Source organism: Eptatretus burgeri, chromosome 7 (assembly GCF_056783735.1).
Source record: "Eptatretus burgeri isolate ZD-2024b chromosome 7, Ebu_testis_v1, whole genome shotgun sequence".
NCBI lineage: Eukaryota > Metazoa > Chordata > Myxini > Myxiniformes > Myxinidae > Eptatretus > Eptatretus burgeri.
The window spans coordinates 57,863,242-57,887,797 of record NC_140967.1 but is presented as its reverse complement, the minus strand read 5'-3'; the positions used below and the strand labels follow the sequence as shown (position 1 = coordinate 57,887,797).

The 24,556-nt window shown below is 43.5% G+C and overlaps 1 protein-coding gene across 1 annotated transcript; it reads right to left on the bottom strand.

Moving 5' to 3' along the window:
- Positions 1-1,214: 1,214 nt before the first annotated feature.
- On the bottom strand, positions 1,215-24,409 carry LOC147023325 (small nuclear ribonucleoprotein-associated protein B'-like). Its single transcript, XM_085888593.1, has 7 exons — positions 24,282-24,409; positions 21,055-21,206; positions 15,834-15,945; positions 13,477-13,629; positions 10,857-10,989; positions 6,663-6,788; positions 1,215-1,495 (listed from the first exon to the last, which is right to left on the bottom strand). The coding sequence occupies exons 1-7, from the start codon at positions 24,282-24,284 to the stop codon at positions 1,455-1,457; spliced, it is 720 nt and encodes a 239-aa protein (XP_085744719.1). The 5' UTR covers positions 24,285-24,409; the 3' UTR covers positions 1,215-1,454.
- Positions 24,410-24,556: the final 147 nt, after the last annotated feature.

The window sequence follows — 24,556 nt, the reverse complement described above, 5'->3', positions numbered from 1 at the left end:
GTGTAGCAGATGTAATTTATATTCTCAAAGCTTCAAGCAGTTTGGGTCCATCATCATCATTTGAATGTGGAGGTAAAAAGTATTTGGCATTGTCAAAAAAAGATGATTATAATGCTGTAAAATTGTTCTGTGCAGAAAGCAGGAGTGCCAGGTTACCTGAAGCATGCTGCCATGGTTATGGATTACTATTCAAGATGAAGGGAGAAAAGACCATCTGGTATGGCATGATCTGACCAATGCCCATGGTTCTTTCCCATTTTCATTGAGGATGTTTCATTCAGAGAAGGTTGGAAACCAACATATATTATCAGTTCTTCATGAGGTTCACAATCCATTCATACATCAACACCTGGCAACCCCAAGATTCCCAGAGGTTGGTATTCCCATCGGGTGCAGTGTCACCTTTGTGGCCACAGAGCTCTTAATAGATTGTTTTTTAAAATCACAAACTGGCCCAACACATGGAACATGTCTTTCAATCCTGACAAATCTCACACTCTGAAAGAACCATCTAGAACCCCCCCCCCCCGATGTACTCGATCAGTCCCACATCTACTGTCCTATCTTTATGAAAACTATCAAATGACCCCAAAATGGTCGAAGGGTATATCAGCATCTAAAATGATGGCTCAGAACCAAGGTTTGAATCCCATATCAATTCACTACCCCCATCATTAATTCACAATAATAGTTTGCACAAGTTATACAGCTTTAGCTCAATGTAATATTGAAGTTGGTCTTGGATGGATGTTGAACTGGTCGTCCTATCGACTGGCATTAGTTGGTGTCCTTCAAAGAAAAGGTGAGCTATCACCAGCACTGTCAAAATTCCAAATTCCTAACCTTAATCGAATGTCAGACCTGGCCAGCCGGTTCGTGAGACCTACCCCCAGCATGGGAATAATTGTGCACGTTAAATATAAAGTGTTAATTTTAAAAATTGATAGTCTCATCTGTAAATTTTTAAAAGCATGATGCTTTTTTGGGTTATTGATGTTAAGACCTGATTCAAAATGTAGACCAATCAGATGCAGTCTGACAATTTGGGAAAAGCTCTGCATAGCAATTGGTATTGGTGCTAATTGCAAGATGCTACACCATCCTCCACAAATCAACCTTTGCTGTCACGAAATGCAAATACTTAGTTTAAACAAGTCACCATTTTAAAAAGGCTACCAAGTCTACTTCAGATTGAGATAATCTCAAGAATAAAATATGACAAAAAATGTTTTTATTCTGCTCCAAAAACATTGAAAATACTTTACAAAATATGTTTCCTGCTCGGCTGGTACCAAAGGAGGAAATGGAGCATCACATACTGTATATCCCACATAAAGCACAAAGCACTTCACGTTTCAGATGAAACAAAAGTAATGCAACACCCAAGGTCTCACATCAGAGTAATGAAATTGATGCAAGATGACCTGCACATCTGGATAACCTCCAAATCAGCTCTAAGGCCTTGGTGGTGGCCTCATGCCAGGAGGTGGTGGTCCTGTAAAGAAAGGCAGACAATGTAAAACCGGACAGTAAAGCAGAAGAGCAGGTCGAGATGCTTCCCACAAATGCAGGAACTAACTAAAGCATATGATAATGGAATAGCAGTTAAGTCAAACAATACCATGCTCTCAGAAAAAAAGAAGCTCCACATGATTGTTCAGATAATACATGCAAATAAATCATCATCAAGCAGGTATGAAAACAAACACCAAGCAAGTGACCCTCTATAACGGTTAACATAACATTTGGTGTTGCAAAAGCAAAACTCTGGCATGTCCACTCGTTCCTACCAGATGTATCTTGTGTCATGCATTGATGTCGATTCAGTTAGGAAACACCGGGGTTTTGGTGGACACCTCATGCAATATTTAGTTGCCCAATGTTTTTTTTTCAAATTTCAAATTTCAGACCTTACTGAATAATATTCCAGAGGGCAACCTTCTGAGATAGGTGTACCTCACTGAAAATTGAGTTTACATTTATACCACGGGGTTTCCGAGAGTCAATTCAGTAATTATATGCAATTTCCCCATACAGTCAACAAAAATAATGCCACCAATCAAAATTACCAAAATGATGAGGCACATTGCATAAAAGAAACAAATGGTAGACATATGATATTTTATTCGAATGAGAGACACGATAATGAAAAATTTGAAAACATATTTTTGGGTTTAGCCATTAGCACCATATAAAAATGACCTTATCTGTACCAACGCTCAATATCATTGTTCCATCCATCAAAATCATTCCCATTCAACCCTCCACACCACATACACAGGTTTCCGATGACATCCAATATTCACGCAAGTATTAATAAGAATTCAACCTTACCCCTTATTTTGGGCACAATGTCAGAATGTTGAATGTCAATCAATTTTCAACAAGATGCATGTCAGAAGGCTATATATATATATATATATATATTATCATTCAGTCATTGTATGATTTAGTCAATAATCGGTGTCAATGTCCTCTGAACCATCAGTTTCAGCGAGTGTTGCAAGATTCAGTGCTCGCTCACATTTGCAAGCCACACAACATGGCACTTCATATTTCTGGCAAGAACAGTTGCGATTGCAATTGCTTATCACATATTTGCAGCGTGCGACTGTGTGAGCTCCAGAAATGGCAGCAAATATGCTCCCATCTTCCAAGTGAATGATGTGGCTGGAGGCAACATGGAATGGCGACGTGTGCTGTTTTCTGAACCAGCATAGCAAAGAGACATCTCAACAGATACTGCTTGAATGCATCTTCTGTTGGCGGCAAACATCTAAAGTCCTTCGAGTCTCCACCAGTGATGAACAGATGGGCATAAAGTGTTGCTAATGGAGAGAATGTTGTTCCACCATATAATGCCACCAACAGGTTCCGAGCTGCTCTGATGATTTCATCTGTCAACTACAAGTTGTTGCTTTCTCCATATCTTGCAAGAACTTCACAATCTATTTGGTGACATAACGTCAGGACCTTTGTCTTGCCAATGCCATAGATGAAGTTTGTCATCTTTTCCAGAGAAGGCATAAAAGAAAGGCTGGAGGTTGCAGTCGCTCAGGCCCAGAAGCGTTGCCAGCTCATGAACAGGCACCCACTGATGAAGAGACTTTTATCCACAACTCGACATGATTTGTCAGTGTATTGCCAGAGACCACAACACATTTAGCACCAAATTGTTGTGCAATGAATATGACTGGCTTGTTGCGAGACCGGGAACATCTATGATGCCAGTTGATGTGAAACACATGCTTTTCTTCTCATCCACAAATTCACCAGAGAGCTATAAACCTGTCGTGATGACTTTCTGGCTCTCTGCCTTCTCACACAACGACAGCACAGGAAATCTTGGAATTTTTACTTGTTTTTGCAAGTCTTGAAGGGCGGCGTCTTGATTGGCCCACTGATCTCGTACTCTTTTTGAGGTTTGTGGGCACTCCGTTGTCGCTCTAATCCTTTTGTAGATTCCACATGGTCATACCTATCCCTGGGGGAAATGGACACTGATGCAGTCGGCTGGCAGTGCACACATGAGCTTGTGCAGAAGTCTGGCTTGGTACTGATTGAATATTTTGCCTTCAAGAAACTAATGTTGTTGGATGAAACACATTGCGTCCACAATCAAGACAATACTTGTCAGATTCTGGCTAAATATCCATTACTTCCAGAATCGATTCTTTCAACAAGGCCGCAAGCCATGTTGATTTGTTTCCGTGACGCGTCCGTCCACCTCACTCAAAAAATGGCGGAACTTTCGAGCATTCACATTCCCCTCTCATCTTCTCCAAGTTTTGTTACATCCATTCCGAAAGCCTTGAATTGAAGAATGCGCTTGAGAATGGTGACCTCATTGATCAACTGCTCCTGTTTTTGAGGTTTGCTCTGATGCTTTTGCTTGGAATGCATTTATTCAAATGTGTGAAGCTTTACCTTTTTTTTTCCACTTTCTTTAAGTTTTGCTTCAAATGTGTGTCTACCTCATTCTTCCTAATTTGCTGAACATTTGGTAGCTCGTTCTTAATGACTCAGGGACAATGAGGACAGTTTTTCAAGGTGTAGAGCAGGCATTGTAGTGTGATATTCACACAATACACAACTATTACCATCAATGGGGACTCTGGCTTAATGTGCAGAAGACCACCTGCTCAGCTTTTAACCTGAGCAAAAAGGACGCCAATAAATGACAAAATTTGATTGAATGGTACTCCAATTCCTTTCACCAACACACCGACCTCCCTTGGTAGCGAGTTGGACAGGGTTCTTACTTTCTGCAACCATGCTGAGGATGTATCTGGAAAAACAGCAGCAAGGGTCAACCTGCTAAGGAAACTAGCAGGCCATGACTGGGGAGCAGATTTCATAACCCTACGCTCTACCACACAGGCATCGGTGCATGCTCCAGCAGAGCATGGTGTTGCTACTTAGGGTCGAAGCATGCACACAAGGAAAGTGGATGTCTCGCTAAATTCTGCCCGGAGAGTCAATGGCCGTCTCAGACTGACACCCACCTCTCCTCGCTGGCATCGCGACTCAACACCTAAAGCGAGAAGCAGAAACCAGACATGCTGCACTTGAAGATTTTGACTGAAGTTCATCTCCTCTACAAGATGCACGAACCACTATAAACTCAATGACTCAAGAGTCGGAAACCTTTCAGCAGGGCAGCCCAGTCTTACAGAGGCTGACAGCTCAGAAAACATACAACAGTGGATCTTCTCAGAGTGGAAAAGGAGGCAACCCGAAGGCAGACTGCAGCATCCATCGATCATTTCCACCTCTCCGGCTGGCTGCAGACTTAAAAGAAAGGAGTGGTGCCACCTGAAAAGACTGCATACAGGCAATGGACACTAAGGCTTGCATGTATGCATACCTGGAACCTGGCTGACACAGCAAGCTATGTTTGTCGAGAGCCCGAAACTGCAGAAGACTTAGTGGAGGAGAACACCAAAAATAAGGGAGTAAGGTTGAATTCTTATTAAAACTTGTGTGAATATTGGATCTTATCGAAAACGTGTAAATGTGGTATGATGGAGGGTTGAATGGGGATGATTTTGATGTAAGGAACAATGATAGAGCGAGTATCGATGTCGATAAGGTAATTTTTATTTGATGCTCATGGCTAAACCATCCATCCATTGGGACCATACTCTATGCAAAGCGTTGGTGCTGCCTAAGCACTCTCCTTGGCTATTAGGCACAATCCTGGACGGATCGCCACTCCGACACAGTAGACCAGCAAGCTGGCACTCATTTTGCCGACCTCAGAAGGATGACAGGCCGAGTTAACCCCACCTGGTGTTAATTCAACAGCTGAGCGGGATTTGAACTCGGCTCCCGAGGATCACAAGCCCACCATCCTAACCATTAAGCAAACACCAGGCATATGGCTAAACCCAGAGATTTTCTCAATTTTTTTCATAATCGTGTCTCTTATTTGAATAAAATATCATATATCTACCTTTCGTTTATTTTATGCAATGTGCCTCATCATTCTGGTCATTTTGATAGCAAATTTTGATTGGTAACATTATTTTTGTTGAATGTATGGGGAAATTGCATATATAGATTAAAAAAATGTTTTTTTTTAAACAAGCGAACAAACAAACAACAAAAAAAGAAATGCTGAATCGGCTCTTTAAATATAAACGCAATTTCAGTAAGGTACATTGATCTCGGAAGGTTGCTCTCTGGAATAATGTTCAGGAAGGTCTGAAATTTGTAAAAAAAAAAACCATCAAGAAACCAAATACAGTACGAGGTGTCCACAACTTCCAAAACATATGCTCCCTGACTAATTGCATCAAGCCCTTTAAAGCACAGGCACTTACTTGCCCAGCCCTTTTCTCAGAATGTTTTAAATTGAGAAACCACAAAATTGAGGCAATGTGTACAACGCAACCGAATGCTCGGCTTTAACAGAACCAAGTCGGCATGCATGGATCGCTCCAACTTGCACGCACGAATCGAAACGGGAAACGTCAACACATGCCTTCTCTCCGTCATCCCTCTACCGATGCACACATCATAAAATCTGTGATCCGACGGATGTTAAGAGGCTGTCTGCTTCAGCTGAGAAACCGAGTGTCACCGATTGCAGACATTGTTTAGCCAATTAAAGGCGAGTTGTTCCGAAACAGCACCACCGGGCCCCTTTCAGGTCAAGCATCGTTACTCAACAACCTACCAAGTTTTTCTTGGATCATTCCATTCTCAGAGTAAGTGCATTCGATTGGGTCAATACTCGAAAAAGCATCATCAAATCAAGATGTAAACGCGTTATCAATGTGGAAAGGCGAGCTCGATTTGAGTTTTCGATCAGCAGGGTGGACGGGGAAACAAAATGAACCAAAAAGCAGGAACTGAATCAGAATGCAAGTGTACTTTTCCCTATATTGAAATGTGGAACATTAGATCTGGAAGAAAAAATGGTGCAAAGCATGCACTGACGTTTAAAAATGCACCGGGATTGCAAGTAGTAGAAAAGCCCACGAGATTATAAAGGGTTACCCAGAACAAAACATGTATTCATTCCCCATTATTATAACTGTTGGTAAAAAAATTATGAACAGAAGGGGCAAAGCCCCAAAGGTTCTTTTTCAATTTTTTTGCACCAAAATGTTTCTCCATCGGCCAAACTGATTATTTCGGCTTCACACAATACGCACCTCTCATTCCTGGGGGAGGCGGACGCATCCCAGGAGGCATCATACCCATCGGGCCCCTCTGCCCAGGATGCATGCCCATCGGGGGGCCCATGGGTGGCCGCATGCCCATTGGAGGACCCATCATTCCTGCAAATGGATCACCCACAAATTAGTCTATTTATGGTTCACACAACCATGGAAAAGCAAATTTCCTAGATATTAAAAAAAAAAATTTCCAGGACTTTTCATACAAATGTATTATGTGACAAGTGACATTGGAATAAACCACAAGAATAAGAATCAAACCTTCATAGTTTTCTGTTTTTCCCTATTCCAATGAATATTTCAGGAATACATCGACACCGACAGACAAACTGAAGTGTGGTCGATGGTGTGTCATCACAAATCCCGACACTTCCCACCTCAAGCAAAGTTGAAAGTTCCACCAGGAATAACCCAATATCAGATTTTGAGTTTTAAAATAAATAAATAAATGATTCCCATTTTGACGAACGTGATCCCAAGTCCCCAACCCCTGGAGGATGAACTGAGGATCAAATCCAAAGAATCGTTACATATTTCATGTGTCCCCCAATGTTGATTTCATATACTGTCGGACCCCACAATTCACGGGTCATAAAGTGTGACCTGGTTCGACATTCGTGCCTCATTCGTGGGGTTTTTAATAAATGTATTTAAAAATGTTTTTTTTTTGTTGTTTTTTTTAAACACTTAAGCACTGTTCTCCTATACCCACCTGGGTAAGTGGAAATCAGTCAACATCATAGCATTACTTAAAAAGGTGAAAAAACAGATCCCCTTAACGACAGACCAATTCGCTTCCTGTAATTCCAATCATCAGCAAGGTCATGGAATCCATAATCACAGCTGACACAAAATCATTCCTTTTCTCCAACAGCCTCATCTCAGATCATCAGTTCAGATTCCGACCTGGTCACTCCACCTTGGATTTTCCGCTTCGACTCTCCAAACAATGGTGGAGGCCCTCAATATCAAACATGAGATCAGGGCTGTCTCTCTGGACATATCTCAAGCTTTTGAGACAGTCTGGCATCCTGCCTTGCTCTCCAAACTGTCTGTCTATGGAATCCAAGGCAAACTCCACTCTTGGATTACTGACTTCCTGAACTCTCATGAACGACATGTGGCTCTCAACAGAACCCTTTCATCTCTCCCTGTCAAGGCTGGAGTACCCCAAAGCAGTGTTCTCAGTCCCATATTATTCCTAATTCTCATCAATGATCTCACTAACGCTCTGGAAAAATCCTCTTCCTCACTTTGCTGATGACTACACTCTCTGCCATGACATCTCTCATCCATCTGACAGACAAGCAGCAGCAGCCTCTTCCCTCTCCTCAGACCTTGACAAAAATCACAAACTGGTCAAACACAATTTCTGATGTATCCATATTGTCCACTCTGTGTGCTCACTTACCCCTCATCGTAATCTGCTTTCTTCGTTTGTCTGTCTGTCTACTTTGTCCCTCTGCCCCACTGCTCGTGTTTCCCCTTTCTCCTGCTGTTTCCTTGATGCTGTGTCCTGATTTTGGAGTGTCATTGCTCTCTCTCAAGAATGAATAAATGAACAAATAAATAAATAAATAAATGAATGAATTAATAAATGAATAAACAAAAAAAAAAACAATCAATCAATCAATCCCCCACATTCGTGGCATTTTCAGGAAAGTACCCCCTACGAATAGCAGGTCGACAGTATAAAGTTTCATTTACAAATGTTTAAAGATGTACCCGTAATTGTATTTTTTGATATTTCACCTTTTCACCATTAAATATACTGTCGGACCCCGTTATTCATGGGTCATAAAGTGTCACCTGGTTTGACATACGTGCTTGGTCAGGCTGTCAGGGACTAAACTGTCTCCCCGACCAGGTTTTCTGGTGAGGAGAGTGAATAATATGGACACCCAGCAGGATTAAAAACAAAACCTGTCAAAGGGCAGAGGAGCCAATGGCCGTCCATTTCTAGTGCCCAACTGTGTCTGCAGATATCTTTCTGTAGTTTTGGTACTTTTTCAGGATGTTGGTGGCAGGAGTTTCACTCCGGACACCATAAAGCCCATCACCTCACAAAACACAAAGAAAACTGAAAACCCACACTGTGGGAATACCTCCTATGCAAATGTCCTTCGCAGGGCAGCTCATCACATGCCAGGATTGGGGAAAAGCCTTCGGTACCCCCACTATTTGATAATAGAAGGAAAAACACGAGGTGACCTTCCCAGGTTCGATTGCAGTAGTGTGTGTCAGTATGGTGCCGAGGTGTCGTCCATCAGACGGCGGTCTCCTTGGGTTAACTTGAGGCGGTCCCTTCGGGTGGGTGCCTGGAATGTCCTATCCTTAAGAAAGGATGATCACGTGTGCTCAAGCGTTTGACATTGTTATTGCAGCCCTCTGAGGTTCGGAGACCGGATTGCGGTGAGATTATGGCAGGTGGTTACACCTACGATTGGTGTGGTCACTGATGGTTACCATGCCCAAGGAGTTGCTGCAGCTGTGTCCAATAAGCTGACCCCAATGATAATTGAAGCAACACCGGTCAACGAGCTTATTAGGAGACGAAGGATTCGTCACTCCTTGGGTGTCATTTCCCTGGTCTCTGTATATGCTCCGACTGAGGCGAGTGATCTCACCGTGAAGGACGCATTCTATGCCACATTCGAGTCTGCTTGATTAGTGCCCCAGGCAAGATACTCTTCTGGTCTTGGGGGATTTCAATGCATCGAATGGAACTGATAGGGATGGTTATGAGACATGTGTACATCCCAATGGGTCTGAAACCATGAACCAGAATAGGACTAAGTTCCTTGACTTTGCAAGAAGTCACGGACTGAAGGTGGCTAGCTAGTTCATGATTTCAGCGCCCACAGGCTCATTGCTGGACTTGGTATTCCAACACTGGTGGTGTGGCAAAAGAGATTGACCATGTGTTCGTTGATTGACGCTGGAGGATGATCCAGAACTGCAGAATCTACTGGAGTGCTCAGTTCCTCAAAACTGACCACAGGCTTGTTGTAGCAACTCTGAAGTTGCAGCTCAAATCCGGGAGAATGTTACCTCGAAGATGGCGTCTGCACACGGCACGAATGCATAACATTGTAAATCCAACCATTGATGATTCCATGGAACACAGTGTTTGCGTGGAGATAAGTACAGTACAGTGCTGTACTCACTGCACATCTCAGTTACCACCTGTACCACTGATTTACAATTATATGTGTAAAGGCGAAATTGCGTAAAGTCCCAGGAGGTGTTCAAATATTTTTGGTCCAAATGGATAAACACCAGAGGCCATCAACACATAATTAGGAGCAGGTAGAAGAGAAGAACATTGGAGTGGATCAACTCAGGAATAACTTAGCAGCTGAATTAACAGCACGCGATCAATCCATTGACAGGGGATCGGGATTAACCACATGGGTGGGCTCCACCTGTGGGGCTGAGAAACCATTTTGGCACACTGCTTAATTGGAAAATCCTTGGGAAGGTTAAAATTGGTAACACAATCCATTAAATTAACAAGTGGGGGGGGGTAGGGTGTCCACACAGTGTGGGTTCCACATATGTTGACTTTTCAGACATGTCCAACTTTGTCCATATTCTTAGAAGCCAGTACTGGAAAATGCGTTTTCATTTTTTTTTTTCCAGGAATTTCATGGAGTTTCAAGGACTGCGTGAACCCTGATATTACCATCAAGGACACCGATCAAAATGTTAGCTAGCAAACTCTAAAGCAGGAAACGCCAATAACAGTGGAATACAAGAAAACAAAATCCTTACTCCCCTTACTACCACCCCCTGCCAAAATTTTCTATTTTGCCAAAAATGGGTTCATAAAAGAGTCAACATCAAGAATATAACTGATGAGCACCAAATGAACAATCAATGCCAGCAAAAAAGGTATATTAAATGTATGTCGAGTAAGGTGCACACTATTCCTCCCATCAGTGACTAATAAAAAAATAACATCCTTCACAATACAAAAATAACAATCACACGCAACAAGGTTGATGAAGAAAACGAAACCTCCACTCACAGTAAAAGAGGAAGTACATACATTATTAAATAGAAGAAATATGAAAAAAAAAAAAACACAAACACAATTCACTACTCAAACAGCCTAAGAACGACTATAAGTGACACTTGCAGAGGAAGTAAAATCAATGGCAGACCTACCTGGTGGAGGTCCTGCACGACCCATTGGCATTGGGGTAGGACCCGGAATACCACGGCCAACTGGAGGTTGGTATTGCTGAGGCGCACCCGAGATGGTGGGCGCCGGTACGCCGCGACCTTGTGGCGTCATCACCTGCACACGCACGTGGTGAAGCACATCAAACCACTGCAAACCATTGAGGTCACGTGGAAGAGCGGAATGTGACAAGTGCCATGCTCTCAGTCTGTCGAGTTCTGCAAGATTGTTAAGATAATACATGCAACATTCATCATTGAGCAGATCTGGTAACGTGGAGTAATTGCTTAAACGTTGTGCCAACCTAATCAAAAACCATATTGAGATGTCATTGTTAAAAAAGTTAAAGTTAATTGAAGATGAAGCTGAAGTTGATTACACAACTTGCATTTGAAGCACTGAGTCTTGCTGGAAAGAAATAATAATAGTAACAACAACTACAGCTAAGTCGATGGCACACCATTGCAAATCCCCATGCATCCCACCTAAAGTAAAGTTGAAAGATGGCAAAATGATCCACAAGAAATGACCCAACATAAAATTTTGAGTTAAAAATAATTTTGACACCTGTGATTCAGTCCCCATCCCCTGGTGCATGAACAGGGGGGTAAAATCCCCCCAAAAGTTACACATCTCATGTGTCCCCCAACGTTGATTGCACATACAAAGTTTCATTTTAAAATGTGCACACAATTTAATGCCATTTGACCTTTTGACCCCACACTCGGGCCCCAGGAGGTGAAGCCAAAAATGATACTGCTCTCGCACCTTCTTGCCATATGGTGATCATAACTACCAAGGTTGGTGGAATTCTGCTCAACCGTTGAGGAGATAGCGTGACAGACTGACAGACTGCAATACCCCCACCCCCAATTTTGGTTTATTTATTTATTTATTTTTTAAGTGTGGGGATAAAACCAGCATCGAACCTGTCGCTTTACTGACAAGTAACTGAATACAACTTGTATGTGTTACATCACAGTAATACAGTTTATTGAGAGTAAACAACCCTTACATCCTTACATCAATGAGAGTTAGACATTTGGTAGAGCTATCTGCCTCTGAACCATTGAAAGCAAAGCAAATTCAGTATTTTTAAACCTGATTACAAAGAGTGAAACTTTAAATACAGGAAATTGTGAATGCTTGTCTTTTTAAAATTTGCTTGGGAAAAGGTTGTGCAAGTTTGCTTTGCTGGTAAATTTCACATGGTTGTTTTAATCACCCGAGAATAGAGTCAAATCCGACTATTGATGGAAGAAATTTCTGTTGGTTAGGCCTAAGTCACATTTGCTCTATGGTGAGGATACGGCGGCCGTACACCGTCTGAATTTACAGAAACGTGCGGCGGCCGCAGAGTTTCTGCGGTGGCCTCAGGGTGGCCATACGCCGTTTGGCTATCTTTTACAGGCCGTAAGGTCGTCGTGGAATTACAACGCGGAGTTATAACTTTTTTCATTTCTATGTTCGCTGCAGCAATTCGACAATCCAAAACAAAAAAACTGGTAAAAATAAAAAAATTAAAAAATAATTAACCCACTCACTTCCGTCCGTCTGGCCGCATGTTCGCCTTAGGGCCCCCCTGCAGTCCCCTTGCAGGCACCTTGAGGCTACCTTGCATCTGCCTTGAAAATTATATGACAGCCGTAGGGCCCCCTTAAGGTCACCGTGCGACAACCCCACGTTTTCGGTCTCCACAATTTCTAAGACCTAAGGCCTAAGTCACATTTGCTCTACGGCGAGGATACGGCGGCCATACGCCCTCTGAATTGACAGAAACGTGTGGCGGCCGCAGAGTTTCTGCGGTGGCCTCAGGGTGGCCCTACGCCGTTTGGCTATATTTTACAGGTCGTAAGGTCGCCGTGGAATTATAACATGGAGTTATAACTTTTTTCATTTCTACGTTCACCGTAGCAATTCGACAAGCCGAAACCAAAAAAACTGGTTAAAAAAAAAAAACCCACTCGTTACCATCCGTCTAGCCGCACGTTCGCCTTAGGGCCCCCTTGCGGTCGCCTTGCGTCTGCCTTGAAAATTCTATGGCCGCCGCAGGAACGCCCTACGTTCACCGTGCAACATCAAATCAAAGACCGTACGGCAACCCCACGTTTTCGGTCTCCACAATTTATAAATATGCCGTGCGGCTACTCGAAAAATAAAAACATATGTGACTGCTACCTTGTGTGACCGTGGAAATACAGCAGCCGCCGTATAATTGCTAGTGGCCATAGATTTTGGAGACCCCACGGCCGCCGTGGCAAATGTGACTTAGGCCTAAATACGCCGTGCGGCTCCCCGAAAAATAAAAACATATGTGACTGCTACACTGTGTGACCGTGGAAATACTGCGGCCACGGTATAATTGCAAGTGGCCGTAGATTTTGAAGACCCCACGGCCGCCGTGGCAAATGTGACTTAGGCCTTAGTGAACATCATTAAAGTTTGTGTTAACACAAAATTGATTTGGCAGAGTTATAGTGTCAATATGTGTTGTTAATATGAAAACCAGAATGTCATGCCACCTGACCTTTAAAAGCTATGGTGGTGTAAATGGGATTTTATTCAAAGCATTCCCCAAATTACAGCATTTCAACAAAGACAGACCTGCATTGAAGGGCCACCAACACCACGAACTGGACCAGCTAGGCCAGCAGGAGCCTGGGCCGCTGGAGCACCAGCAGGGATTCCTCTTCCTGCAGCACGACCCACGCCTGGGCCTCCCATTGCACCAGGAACTGGAACCCGAGCAATCCCGGCCTAAACCAAAAGAGCAGGTGCTTCGCTGTGACAATGACCCATTCTGCAGTTATGCTAAAACACAATTTTTGACTTCGAATTCACGGGTTTTCGCAATTCAATGAGAAGTTCAACCCAAGAAATACATTTGCTCATTTGTGCAATAATCCATACCAAATCGTTACCCACCACATCTCTAACGCAGAAAATTTAAAGTGATCTTTCACAAAAACACCAAATACACCTCACACATTAAATTATATTCACCTCAGAAATCACAAAAATTTCATTTCAAAAGTCCCAGAATGTTCAGCTCGAATAAATTATTGGTAATCTTAAGATAATGAATTTTTGGGGATAAATTAGAAGATTTCAAGGCCAATGCAGTTCTTCAAATCAGAAAGATACAAAAACTTTCATTTATTAGAATAATAATAATAACAAGTAGAACTACGTTGTCGATGGCACACCATCGCATATTCCCACGCGCACTGCTTTGTCCCATTAACGCCAGGTGAAATTTTATCTTGAAAAATGGATTGACTATTCTTTTCTATTTGATGTGCTTTATGACCAAAGACTTACTATGTTTACAAAATCAGAAGTCATTGCAAGCATGTCAACATTTCATGAAACATTAATTTAACACTGTCCAGCAATATAGAACTGTGCATCAATTTAATCATAGGAATGAACTGTGTATAATATTAATTATTCATAATCAATTAGATAAATATAGTAAAACCTGAGACTGTCACTCATGGGGGTCACATAAGTAAGTTCTTTATAAAAGAATTTACCATGGACAATGGTAAATACACTTTAAAACTAGAGGGGCAGCACTCGGTAGAGTGCAAAACCTCCGCCGCCAATACTGCTGGGTTACTTAAGTGAACCTGATATCCTATTCATTGTAGGTCAAAACGGATCAGACTCTACTGAACCACGATTGAATAAACTAAACTAGATCAACGCGCATGTAGAAATGCAAAAAATAATCGAAATTTTTTTTGAAAAAAAAAGTTCGCAAAATTTCTGGGTTTTTTTCTCTAACAATTTTTTTGGGGGGGTTGGAAATCACTGAAAACATGTTGAAATGCAAAAAAAAAAAAAAAAAATCCAAATATTTTTCAAATAAAATAGAAATTTTTTTGAAAAAAAAGTTGCAAATTTTTTTTTTCTCTAACAAATTTATTTATTTTCGGTTGGAAATCACTTAAAACATGTAGAAATGCAAAAACAAAAATTCAAATATTTTTTCAAAATGGCCGCCATAGCGGCCATATTGGACTTTGGACCAAGTCCAAAATCTAACGGCATGATCCTTGGACCATACCTAATTCCCCCACCAAGTTTCGTCGAAATCCGTCCAGGAATTTTTCCGTAATACTGTTCACAAACAAACAAACAAACAGACGGGTGAAAACAGTAACCTCCATCCATCTTCGATGGCAGAGGTTAAAAATCAGCCCCCATGACCCCACCCCCGCTGGCCCGGCCCCTAGGGGTCATATCAAAAATCCGAAAGTGTTGTGCACTCCCCCATACATATACCTACTATGTCCCAAAGTTTCAAGTTCCTATTTCAAACGGTGTAGGAGGAGTTACAGGGTAAGACAGACAGACGTACGGACGTACGTATATATGGACGGACGGACAGACGGCAGAGACAATCACAATATTCACGCTTTTCTTTGAAAGCGCGGGAATAATAATAATAATAATAATAACAATTTTTAAAAAGACAAGTACTTTGAAGAATTTGAGGGGAAAGGGGTATTAAGGGGCAGAGTAGAGCAGGAAGGGAAACATTCACTGGTAAATTCACACCAGGTGACGTGTATAATAATATTTCCATCCAGATACACATTTTGGTACTACTTTAGGATCCACCTTTTTCGATAAGTTGAGACAAATTGAAAATGTGTGCCTTGCAAAACACAACCAAAACTGATAGTACGCAGTGCAACGAATAGAAAGCCATGAAATGGCAAAGGTTTTTGTCAAGTCGGTAATCGAGAACACACTTGTGGTGAAGTACACTCGCAAACCATTCCTCAATATTGCTCGCACAAGCATGCGTCGATTTATTTGCATTAATTATGAGAATAGGTAATCAGCACCCAAAGTCGGTTTTTTTTTTTGCTTTTGTCACAAAACTGAATGCTCAGATTTTATTTTAACCAAATCATGGCACGTGGCTGAAGTAATCAGTTAGTACTTACATCCTTGGGGGGTGGGCCTTCAACAGTCATCGAAACGAGACTCTCGCCACGCAAGAGAACCAAGCCCAGCACACGCTTCTCCTCACGGTCACCCTGCTTGGAGTTTTTGGGCCTGTAGGAATTATGGGTGAGTGGGTAAGGTGGGGACAAGAAGCAATCAGGAAATCACTCACCAAGTAATGACAAATACATTTTAAAGTAGGTATAAACTCACAAATCCATGATTATGGAGCATATCTTGTTGTTTGATTAAATAAGTAAATTAATACATATATATATATATATATATATCTATATATAATAAAAGAGCATGCGAAAATTGGTAGAATTTACAGACTGTATCCTCTTGAATCTAATGTAGGTGTGCTCTCTCACCACCCTCCCCCACTCACCTTATGTCCCTTCACACATTGCCCATGAGCATTTATGACATTTACCCACTTGCAAAAGGCACACACACGTTTCCTACATATTGGGTCGACATTCTAGCAAGATAGCCTGCAGGTGTGCACACTCACCAGGATTTGAATCGCAGCTCAACTATGAAGCCTGGTGTTTCATAGGCAGGGCGATTCATCAATGTGTGCACAGTCCCTCAGATGCCAAAAACCAAAGACTTCCTTTTGGCAGTGCTGCAGGTGGAACGCCCAAAGGCGTTGCAGCATTCATCGATATATTTGCCCTTTGCCACTGGATAATTACACCGTCCTTGATCATCACGTCTCGACGCGGGGCTCCGGCAAACATTCAAGATATTAAAATCATGAGGTATTCAATCATATGTACAATTCTCCAAAACGTTTGGCTACAACTGCCTCTCTCGATTATTCTCTATCAATTATTTCATCATAACTTGTTTTTATTATCATTTATTGCAATTGCTTTTGATCACTCAAGCTGAATTGGAAACACCAAGTCTTGCTGGAAAGGATTTTATGCTTTGGTACACATGTTTAAAGTTTTGGGCAACAACACAACCCCAATTAACCCCACCTAACACAACCCTCTTAATGGCAGGTTCCAATTTCATCCTTTATTGATGCGGTGACATCGCGCTGTTATATAATTGGCTATTCTGTCCTGTGTCTTTTGCCACACTTATGGCTGCGTACATCCCTTTGATCTGAGGGCTATCAATAGAAATTTGTCCAACGTCACAACTCTTCCCATCATGCATGCTAATTCACCGCGTCTACATTTAAATTTTATAACTGCAAAATTGTTTCATCATTCTTAACCGAGAATATTACTGCCCCCAGCCGCGCGATATCGAAGTATTCGCTTCTTGTGTATGTGTGTATATATATATATATATATATATATATATATATATATATATATATATATATATATATATATATATATATATATATATATATATATATATATATATATATATATATATATGGTTACGGCTGTGGAAATTCGCATTACACCATAAAGAGCCCTCAGGTGAGATATCTCCATAGGCACATGTGTAGTTAGCCCAAACCCGTTGTACAGAGGGAATTTATGTGATCCATCCGGGCTGCGACGCTTTGAGTTAGTCGTTTTTCTGTTCTATCTTTCATTTCAAACAAACAGCATCTCAACAACCACACCATCACCATCACGGCGCCAACCACACTACAACCACGCCACCTCCACCATCTACGCTACCACATCTTCGCCACTACGTCCGCTTCCGAACGGCAAACAAGGGCGCCAAGGAAGGAACTGCGAGGACGCGTGGCTTTTCCCGCCTGTTTCTCCCGTTGGAGTTCTCGGCGCTCGGTGTGGGGGAGGTGCGATCCGAGCCAGGGGTCAAAGGTGAGAAAAGGTGGGGGCCTCTTTTTGGGGGAATAATTCTCTGGCCCAGAGCCAAAAACTGACTCCCCCGGCCCCCGCACGGGGCGGGGTGGAGGGAGAGCGTGAGGGAATGCCCCTTTTCGGGAACCTTCTCGAAGGGAGGTGGAGCCAGAAACGGGGCAGGGCGAAGGGCGGAGCCCCGCGCTACAAAAGGCGGACAGGACGGACCTTGGGTTGGTTGGTCGACAGTGGGTCTTCAGGTTGGTCTTCTGGTTCATGCTCGTCTTCTGGTTCGAGTCGCGAGCTTGTTGTTCCTGCCTTGCTCCTTTGATCCTCGCGAGAGCCCTGGGACCCCGTGCGCGAGCGCGGAGAATAGCGCCGAACAAACCCCATCCGTTTCCTCAAAACGCCGTCTGAGCTGTCGGGTGGACGACCCGAGCTATGCGCGGCACGAGCTCGGTGCACCACGCCGGAGAGAGCTCGCAGAACGCGAGAGGAGTCGGGGCCAGGCGCGACCACGCCGACGGTCGTGGGAGGAGGACTCGACGGCCCAAAGGGAAGTGACCATTTTCTTTTCGGGGTTTTGTATGTGTGTTTGTGGCGCCTGTCCGACAAGTAAAACTGTGTAAGTGTTGCCGTGTGTACACGTTAGTCGGTTGTCACTCTTGCTTTTGCTTTATATGTGCATTTTTCTATTGTGACTGTAAATACGTGCCTTCCGTGCTGGTCTGTGTGTGAAATAAATGTGCTTTGTGTGAACTTGTTCCCCGTTTCGCTGCGTCCTTTCCTTCGTTTGAATTTCCATCTTGCTTCACGTGAGGGGTTCGTATTGGGTGCAACATCCCGGTAATTAATCGGAACCGTCAAGGCCGACGATAACACCGCTCGGTTATCACTGTAGCACGGAACGGACCGCTTAAGCGGTTCATGTCCGGAGTCGGCCTGTGGCGTGGTAGGATCGCCCGGTCGACCATTCGCGCAGGTACTTAGGTAGATCGAATTTGGCGAGCAACCCTATCCTGCATGGGTGGGCAATTGGCACAATCGTGGTGAGGTTAAACCCCCACCCGTGACTAGCTCCCGGCATTGTTCCGAGGGTAACGACAGAATTGTCCGTCCGGTGGGCGACGTGCCGCGATTCGAGTTACGATTCGAGTTACGTGGCCGTTCGCACGCCAGCGGGCGCGAATTCGCAAATATATATATATATATATATATATATATATATTTTTTTTTAACAGTGATCTAATGTTTGTACTGGAGCTGTCTGTCTGGCTGACACGCACAACTTTCAAAATTTGACCTTTGCATAACCTTTAAAGGTCACAAAACAATGTTGTGGACATTAAAATAAGGAAACAGGATACGTGCTATAGCTTATTGAGTTAGTTCGGCGAAGAAGGTCGAAAACCCGGTTCGATTCCCACAACTTTGAAAATTTGACCTTTGTGAACTTTAAAGGTCAAAGGTCGAGGATTATGACCTTTGGTGCAAAACTTCCGCTGGAACATTCCAGGAACAATATAACGTCATGTCGGCTATATGGCATTTCGCACTCCTCGGATTATCCATACTTTGATGAAATCAGCATAAAAACAAACTTGAAGGGGGTGCCACGGGCAAGGTGTTCGAGATAGAGCAAAATGGTTTCAAGACTTTAGGTGGGGAATGACCTCAAGATTATGCATAAAAAATATTGTCATCCTAGCTCTCAAAGTTTGGGCGGTCGTATGATTTTTATGTCAAAATTCGCAATTTTCTAAGTTTTTGACCTGATGACCTTGACCTTGCCACGAAAATGAAAATAAAAATCCAGCTCCGTGGGGCTATGCAGGTGCCATTGGGCTAACCAAATACTGAAACCCCTGCCAGATTCGACAAACCCCTCAGAGAAGATGGATTTTTATGTCAAAATTCGCAATTTTCGAAGTTCGTGACCTTGAGACCTTGGGACGAAAATGGAAAATCGAGCTCCGTCGGGCTATGCAGGTTCCATTGGGCTAACCAAATACCGAAAACCCCTGCCAGATTCGACAAACCCCCTTGGAGAAGATGCAAATTGAAATCGGCTACCCCCTAAAAACACAATTCGCAATTTTCTAAGTTCGTGACCTTGTGACCTTGACCTTGGGACGAAAATGAAAAAATTGAGCTCCGTGGGGCTATGCAGGTGCCATTGGGCAAACCAAATACCGAAACCCCTGTCAGATTTGACAAACCCCCTTGGAGAAGATGCAAATTGAAATCGGCTACCCTCTAAAAACACGTTTTTTGGGCGTGGCTATGCCCATAATGGGCGCACCGTGCCCATTTTCAGGAAAACACAAGATCATGATATAAACCTCCCACCAAAATTTTACAAAACCCACGGAGCTATGCTCGGGACAGACAGATAGACCGACAGACAGACAGACAGACACACACAACAATAACGAATATAGTGGTCACTATTTTTTCGTGAAAATATTTTTTCACTTTTTTCGTGAACCAATATGTATTTGTATATTGTAATCAGTAGCAAGAGCGCAAGTGGGCACAATATACACCCGAACAAAAAGGTATATACAGAATTGTGCTACTATGTGGAAAACAGCATCCTGGTTGCCATGGCAACCACTTTAGATGACTAACGTATGTCACGACATACCGTCTCCACAGTCTGTACCTATATACCAGATATGAAATGTGAAAGTTGAAAACTTTTGGAGTTAGAGTGTGGACAGGAACGGATGGAAAACAGCATCCTGGTTGCCATGGCAACTACTTTAGATGACGAACGTATATCACGACACACTGTCTCCACAGTCTGTACCTATGTACCAAATATGAAGCATTAAAGTTTAAAACTTTGAGTTAGAATGCGGACAGGAAGGACGGACGGATGGACAGACAGAGACAGAAGGACGGACGACACATAATACGCCTCGATAGATATATATATATATATATATATATATATATATATATATATATATATATATATATATATATATATATATATATATATATATATATATATATATATATATATATATATCGGGCGTATAAAAAAATAGTGGTAGATAAAAGCATTAGAAAGGAAAAAATAACTTGCACCAAAATTTTTAACATTTTCACGCTCACGCTGACGCTCACGCCGGGGGTATCGCTATATAATAGCCCTCTGTTCTTTGAACAGGCGAGCTAAAAATAACTTGCACCAAAAACTTTAACATTTTCACGCTGACGCTCACGGCGGGGGTATCGCTATAGCTCTCTGTTTTTCAAACAGGCGAGCTAAAAATGGCATCAGTTAAAGTCACCCCTTACCCACAACTATGCAACTACTGCAAAAAGTGTTCAGGCAAGGCAAGGCAAGGCAAGGCAAGGCAAGGCAAGGCAAGGCAAGGCAAGGCAAGGCAAGGCAGCAACATCAAACAACAAGCAAACAAACCTAATTTTCCTGAATTCATCACAGTCACAGAGGATGAGGTTCATATGCTTGTCAAAAGCTTTGAAGGTGCCAATGAAGACCCGACCATCCTGCAGCGTGCAACGCATGCGGTAGTCGATGTGCTGCAGCATCTTGCTGCTCCTGCCCACAGTCTGAAGCACAATGTTTACAAGCAACAATGTGAGTGTTTACAAGCAACAATGGAAATAGGCTGCAATAATTTGAGACTTTTCCCCTCAGCAAAGCAAAAACTTTTTTTTTTTTTGGTCTCTACAAAGAGAGACTCACAGAGCTTGCATACAGATGTTAAACAAAGGACAATTACCGCAGCACAAATCAATGTACCTTTAAACAAATTACAAGGACATATGACAGAATGAACAAAACACAGTAAATGGGATTTGAACCTGGGATCATGGCATTACAAAGCAAGCGCTCCGATGGGAATATCAAAAATGCCGAACAATAGTTTGAAAACTTCAAGTTGCTTCACAATTCTTGATTCATGGAACATAAAGTCAGGCTGAGTAACCGGATATTAAAATAAATATATTAACTTCATGATCGAGGGCAGTGCAATTGTCCAATGGGGAATGAACAGAATGACTAAAGAATGCCAGCAAGACATCAAAAAGGATAGATCAATGAGATAACGGTTAGTGTGTGTGAAGACGTTCAGCATTTAAAAGGATAAGAGTTTGGACAATCCCCATGGGTTGGCATCCATGGAAGGGGGAAATTCTTCCTCAGGAACGACCCCGCTGAGTGCGGAGAGAAAGGCGATGCCATTGTTGTGACGTCGCTGGTACCCATAGTACCCTGGAAAGGACAGCACTTCCCCCAAGCTCAGTAGCTGTTTGTCTTGCATCGTGTGTGCGTGTGCGTGTTCCACTACGAGCCTTAGATCCTATAAAAATAAAGAAAATAAAGTACACAACTGCAGGCAGATAGAACTCTGAACAAGTTGAAGAAACAAAAGTAAAATATCAATAAGAACAAAATTTGGTAGTAGCGTCAGTATATACTGGAGTACAACTGAAATGAAATCTGTCTCAGTGGGTATCGTACAACTTGCATGTGCTCCGTATTACATTGGCAGCAAATGGTGGAGGGCGAAAAGTGAGGCTTCTGAGCAAGGACCGAATTGCTCGGGTAGAGAAAGCTCATCAGCTTTGGACAGCCATTTCAATTTGAAGGGACGAGCTCCAATGTTAAACATAACCGGGTAGGTGGGGAGTCAAATTGGCCCCGTTGGTAGCACCTTGCGGGACCTACTGCTCAGGGTCACGAGCGATGGCCAGAGGCATGCTGTGACAGATGTTTCATTGACCCAACGATATACATGGTGGATGAGCTACTGTACCATTAATCAATGGCCTACCCAAAGATGGCAGAGATACAAAACTCTTTGCATTTGGTCTTGTCCAACAATTAATACGGAAGCAAACAATACAATGGTTTTGGTTCAGCCAGCTGAGCCCCCCCCCTCCCTCCCAGGGCTGAACGACCAATATTGGATAATGGAGAACATGATCTCGTCCCAAATGTGCAGTTCACGAATGATGAAGTTTGCTAAAACTGTGAAAAATAAGCAAATGTTTTACCAAACCAGAATTGTGTTGGGCAGTTAGAGCAGTAATTGGAATGCAATAGAGAGAGACAGAGGGAGACACAGAGGGAGACACAGAGAAAGACGTGGTTCTGTTTCAGAAGGTGGTGCAAGTCTTCATCCCTGTGGTTCTTTATACAATTACAATTTAGTTCTTTATATAATTATACAATTATACAACAATCGTCCTTTATACAATTCCGGACAATACTCTTTCCATCCCAATCATATCTCCTCAATGCAAGATCTTGACTTTAAAAAAAATATTTTATAAACCCAAAAGGTGTTGAGACTGTGTAGTTGAAGCCATCAAAGCTGGAGGAGAGAGGGAATTGGAGATAATTGACGGATTTTGGAGAATTGGTGCATTGGGCAAGTTCAGAATCGATTCCTCTTCCAAAGGTTGTGCGGTGACAGGCCCGTGCGGTGTAAAGCCCGTACGTCGTGCAGTGTCAGGCCCGTACGTCGTGCGGTGTCAGGCCCGTGCGGTGTGAAGCCCGTACGTCGTGCGGTGTCAGGCCCGTGCGGTGTGAAGCCCGTACGTCGTGCGGTGTCAGGCCCGTGCGGTGTGCGGCCCGTGCGGTGTCAGGCCCGTGCGGTGTGCGGCCCGTGCGGTGTGCGGCCCGTGCGGTGTAAAGCCCGTACGTCGTGCGGTGTCAGGCCCGTACGTCGTGCGGTGTCAGGCCCGTGCGGTGTGCGGCCCGTGCAGTGTGCGGCCCGTGCGGTGTGCGGTGTCAGGTCCGTGCGGTGTGCGGCCTGTGCGGTGTGCGGCCCGTGCGGTGTCAGGCCCGTGCGGTGTGCGGCCCGTGCGGTGTCAGGCCCGTGCGGTGTCAGGCCCGTGCGGTGTGCGGCCTGTGCGGTGTCAGGCCCGTGCGGTGTCAGGCCCGTGCGGTGTGCGGCCCGTGCGGTGTCAGGCCCGTGCGGTGTAAAGCCCGTACGTCGTGGTGTCAGGCCCGTGCGGTGTAAAGCCCGTACGTCGTGCAGTGTCAGGCCCGTGCGGTGTAAAGCCCGTACGTCGTGCAGTCAGGCCCGTGCGGTGTAAAGCCCGTACGTCGTGCAGTGTCAGGCCCGTGCGGTGTAAAGCCCGTACGTCGTGTGGTCAGGCCCGTGCGGTGTACGGCCCGTGCGGTGTGAAGCCCGTACGTCGTGCAGTGTCAGGCCCGTGCGGTGTACGGCCCGTGCGGTGTAAAGCCCGTACGTCGTGCAGTGTCAGGCCCGTGCGGTGTGAAGCCCGTACGTCGTGCAGTGTCAGGCCCGTGCGGTGTAAAGCCCGTACGTCGTGGTGTACGGCCCGTGCGGTGTGAAGCCCGTACGTCGTACAAGCACAAATCTGTAACATGTCCAATGATAATGATACGAATTTCACACCGAGTGACAAAAGCTCCATTTTAAGGGTCAAATCTGTTGCTCGTTTCAGTGATTATAATGATGAAGGAAACACGAACACGTTTCTATCCCTAAACTTCCACCCAAGGTAACCAAGGCCAGAAGACGGAGCCATTTCCAATTGGATTTACAACGTATCAACGACGTTTCATCATCAAAATGTGATTTTATCAAAAATATCAACTTATAAGTTTCGCTCAGTGAATAAGCACACGATATTAATCACAATTACCATGATTGCGGTAACGATGCCCGCGCACCACGACGGATAAAAAAATAATAATTGACTCTGAAGGAGAAGATGGCGTCCAGCACCACAATAACCGCACGAGCAGCTCCGGTCAACCGGAAACTCATTGATTAGCAGGTTAAAAAAAAGAGAAATAAATAAAGGTTTTACAAGAACAATCTTAATATAATTGCTCAGATTTACTTAAGTGACTCTACTTGTGCACTTTAATATTTAATTCAATAACATTAAGCTGTTAACAAAAAAAAAGCAAACAC

Excerpts from the sequence above, each read along its gene's own strand:
- LOC147023325 (XM_085888593.1), bottom strand. Across the intron at positions 15,946-21,054 it reads GATGAATTCAGGAAAATTAG|GCCCAAAAACTCCAAGCAGG; the intron begins GTTTGTTTGCTT and ends TAATTCCTACAG. Across the intron at positions 6,789-10,856 it reads TCGTGCAGGACCTCCACCAG|GAATGATGGGTCCTCCAATG; the intron begins GTAGGTCTGCCA and ends ATCCATTTGCAG.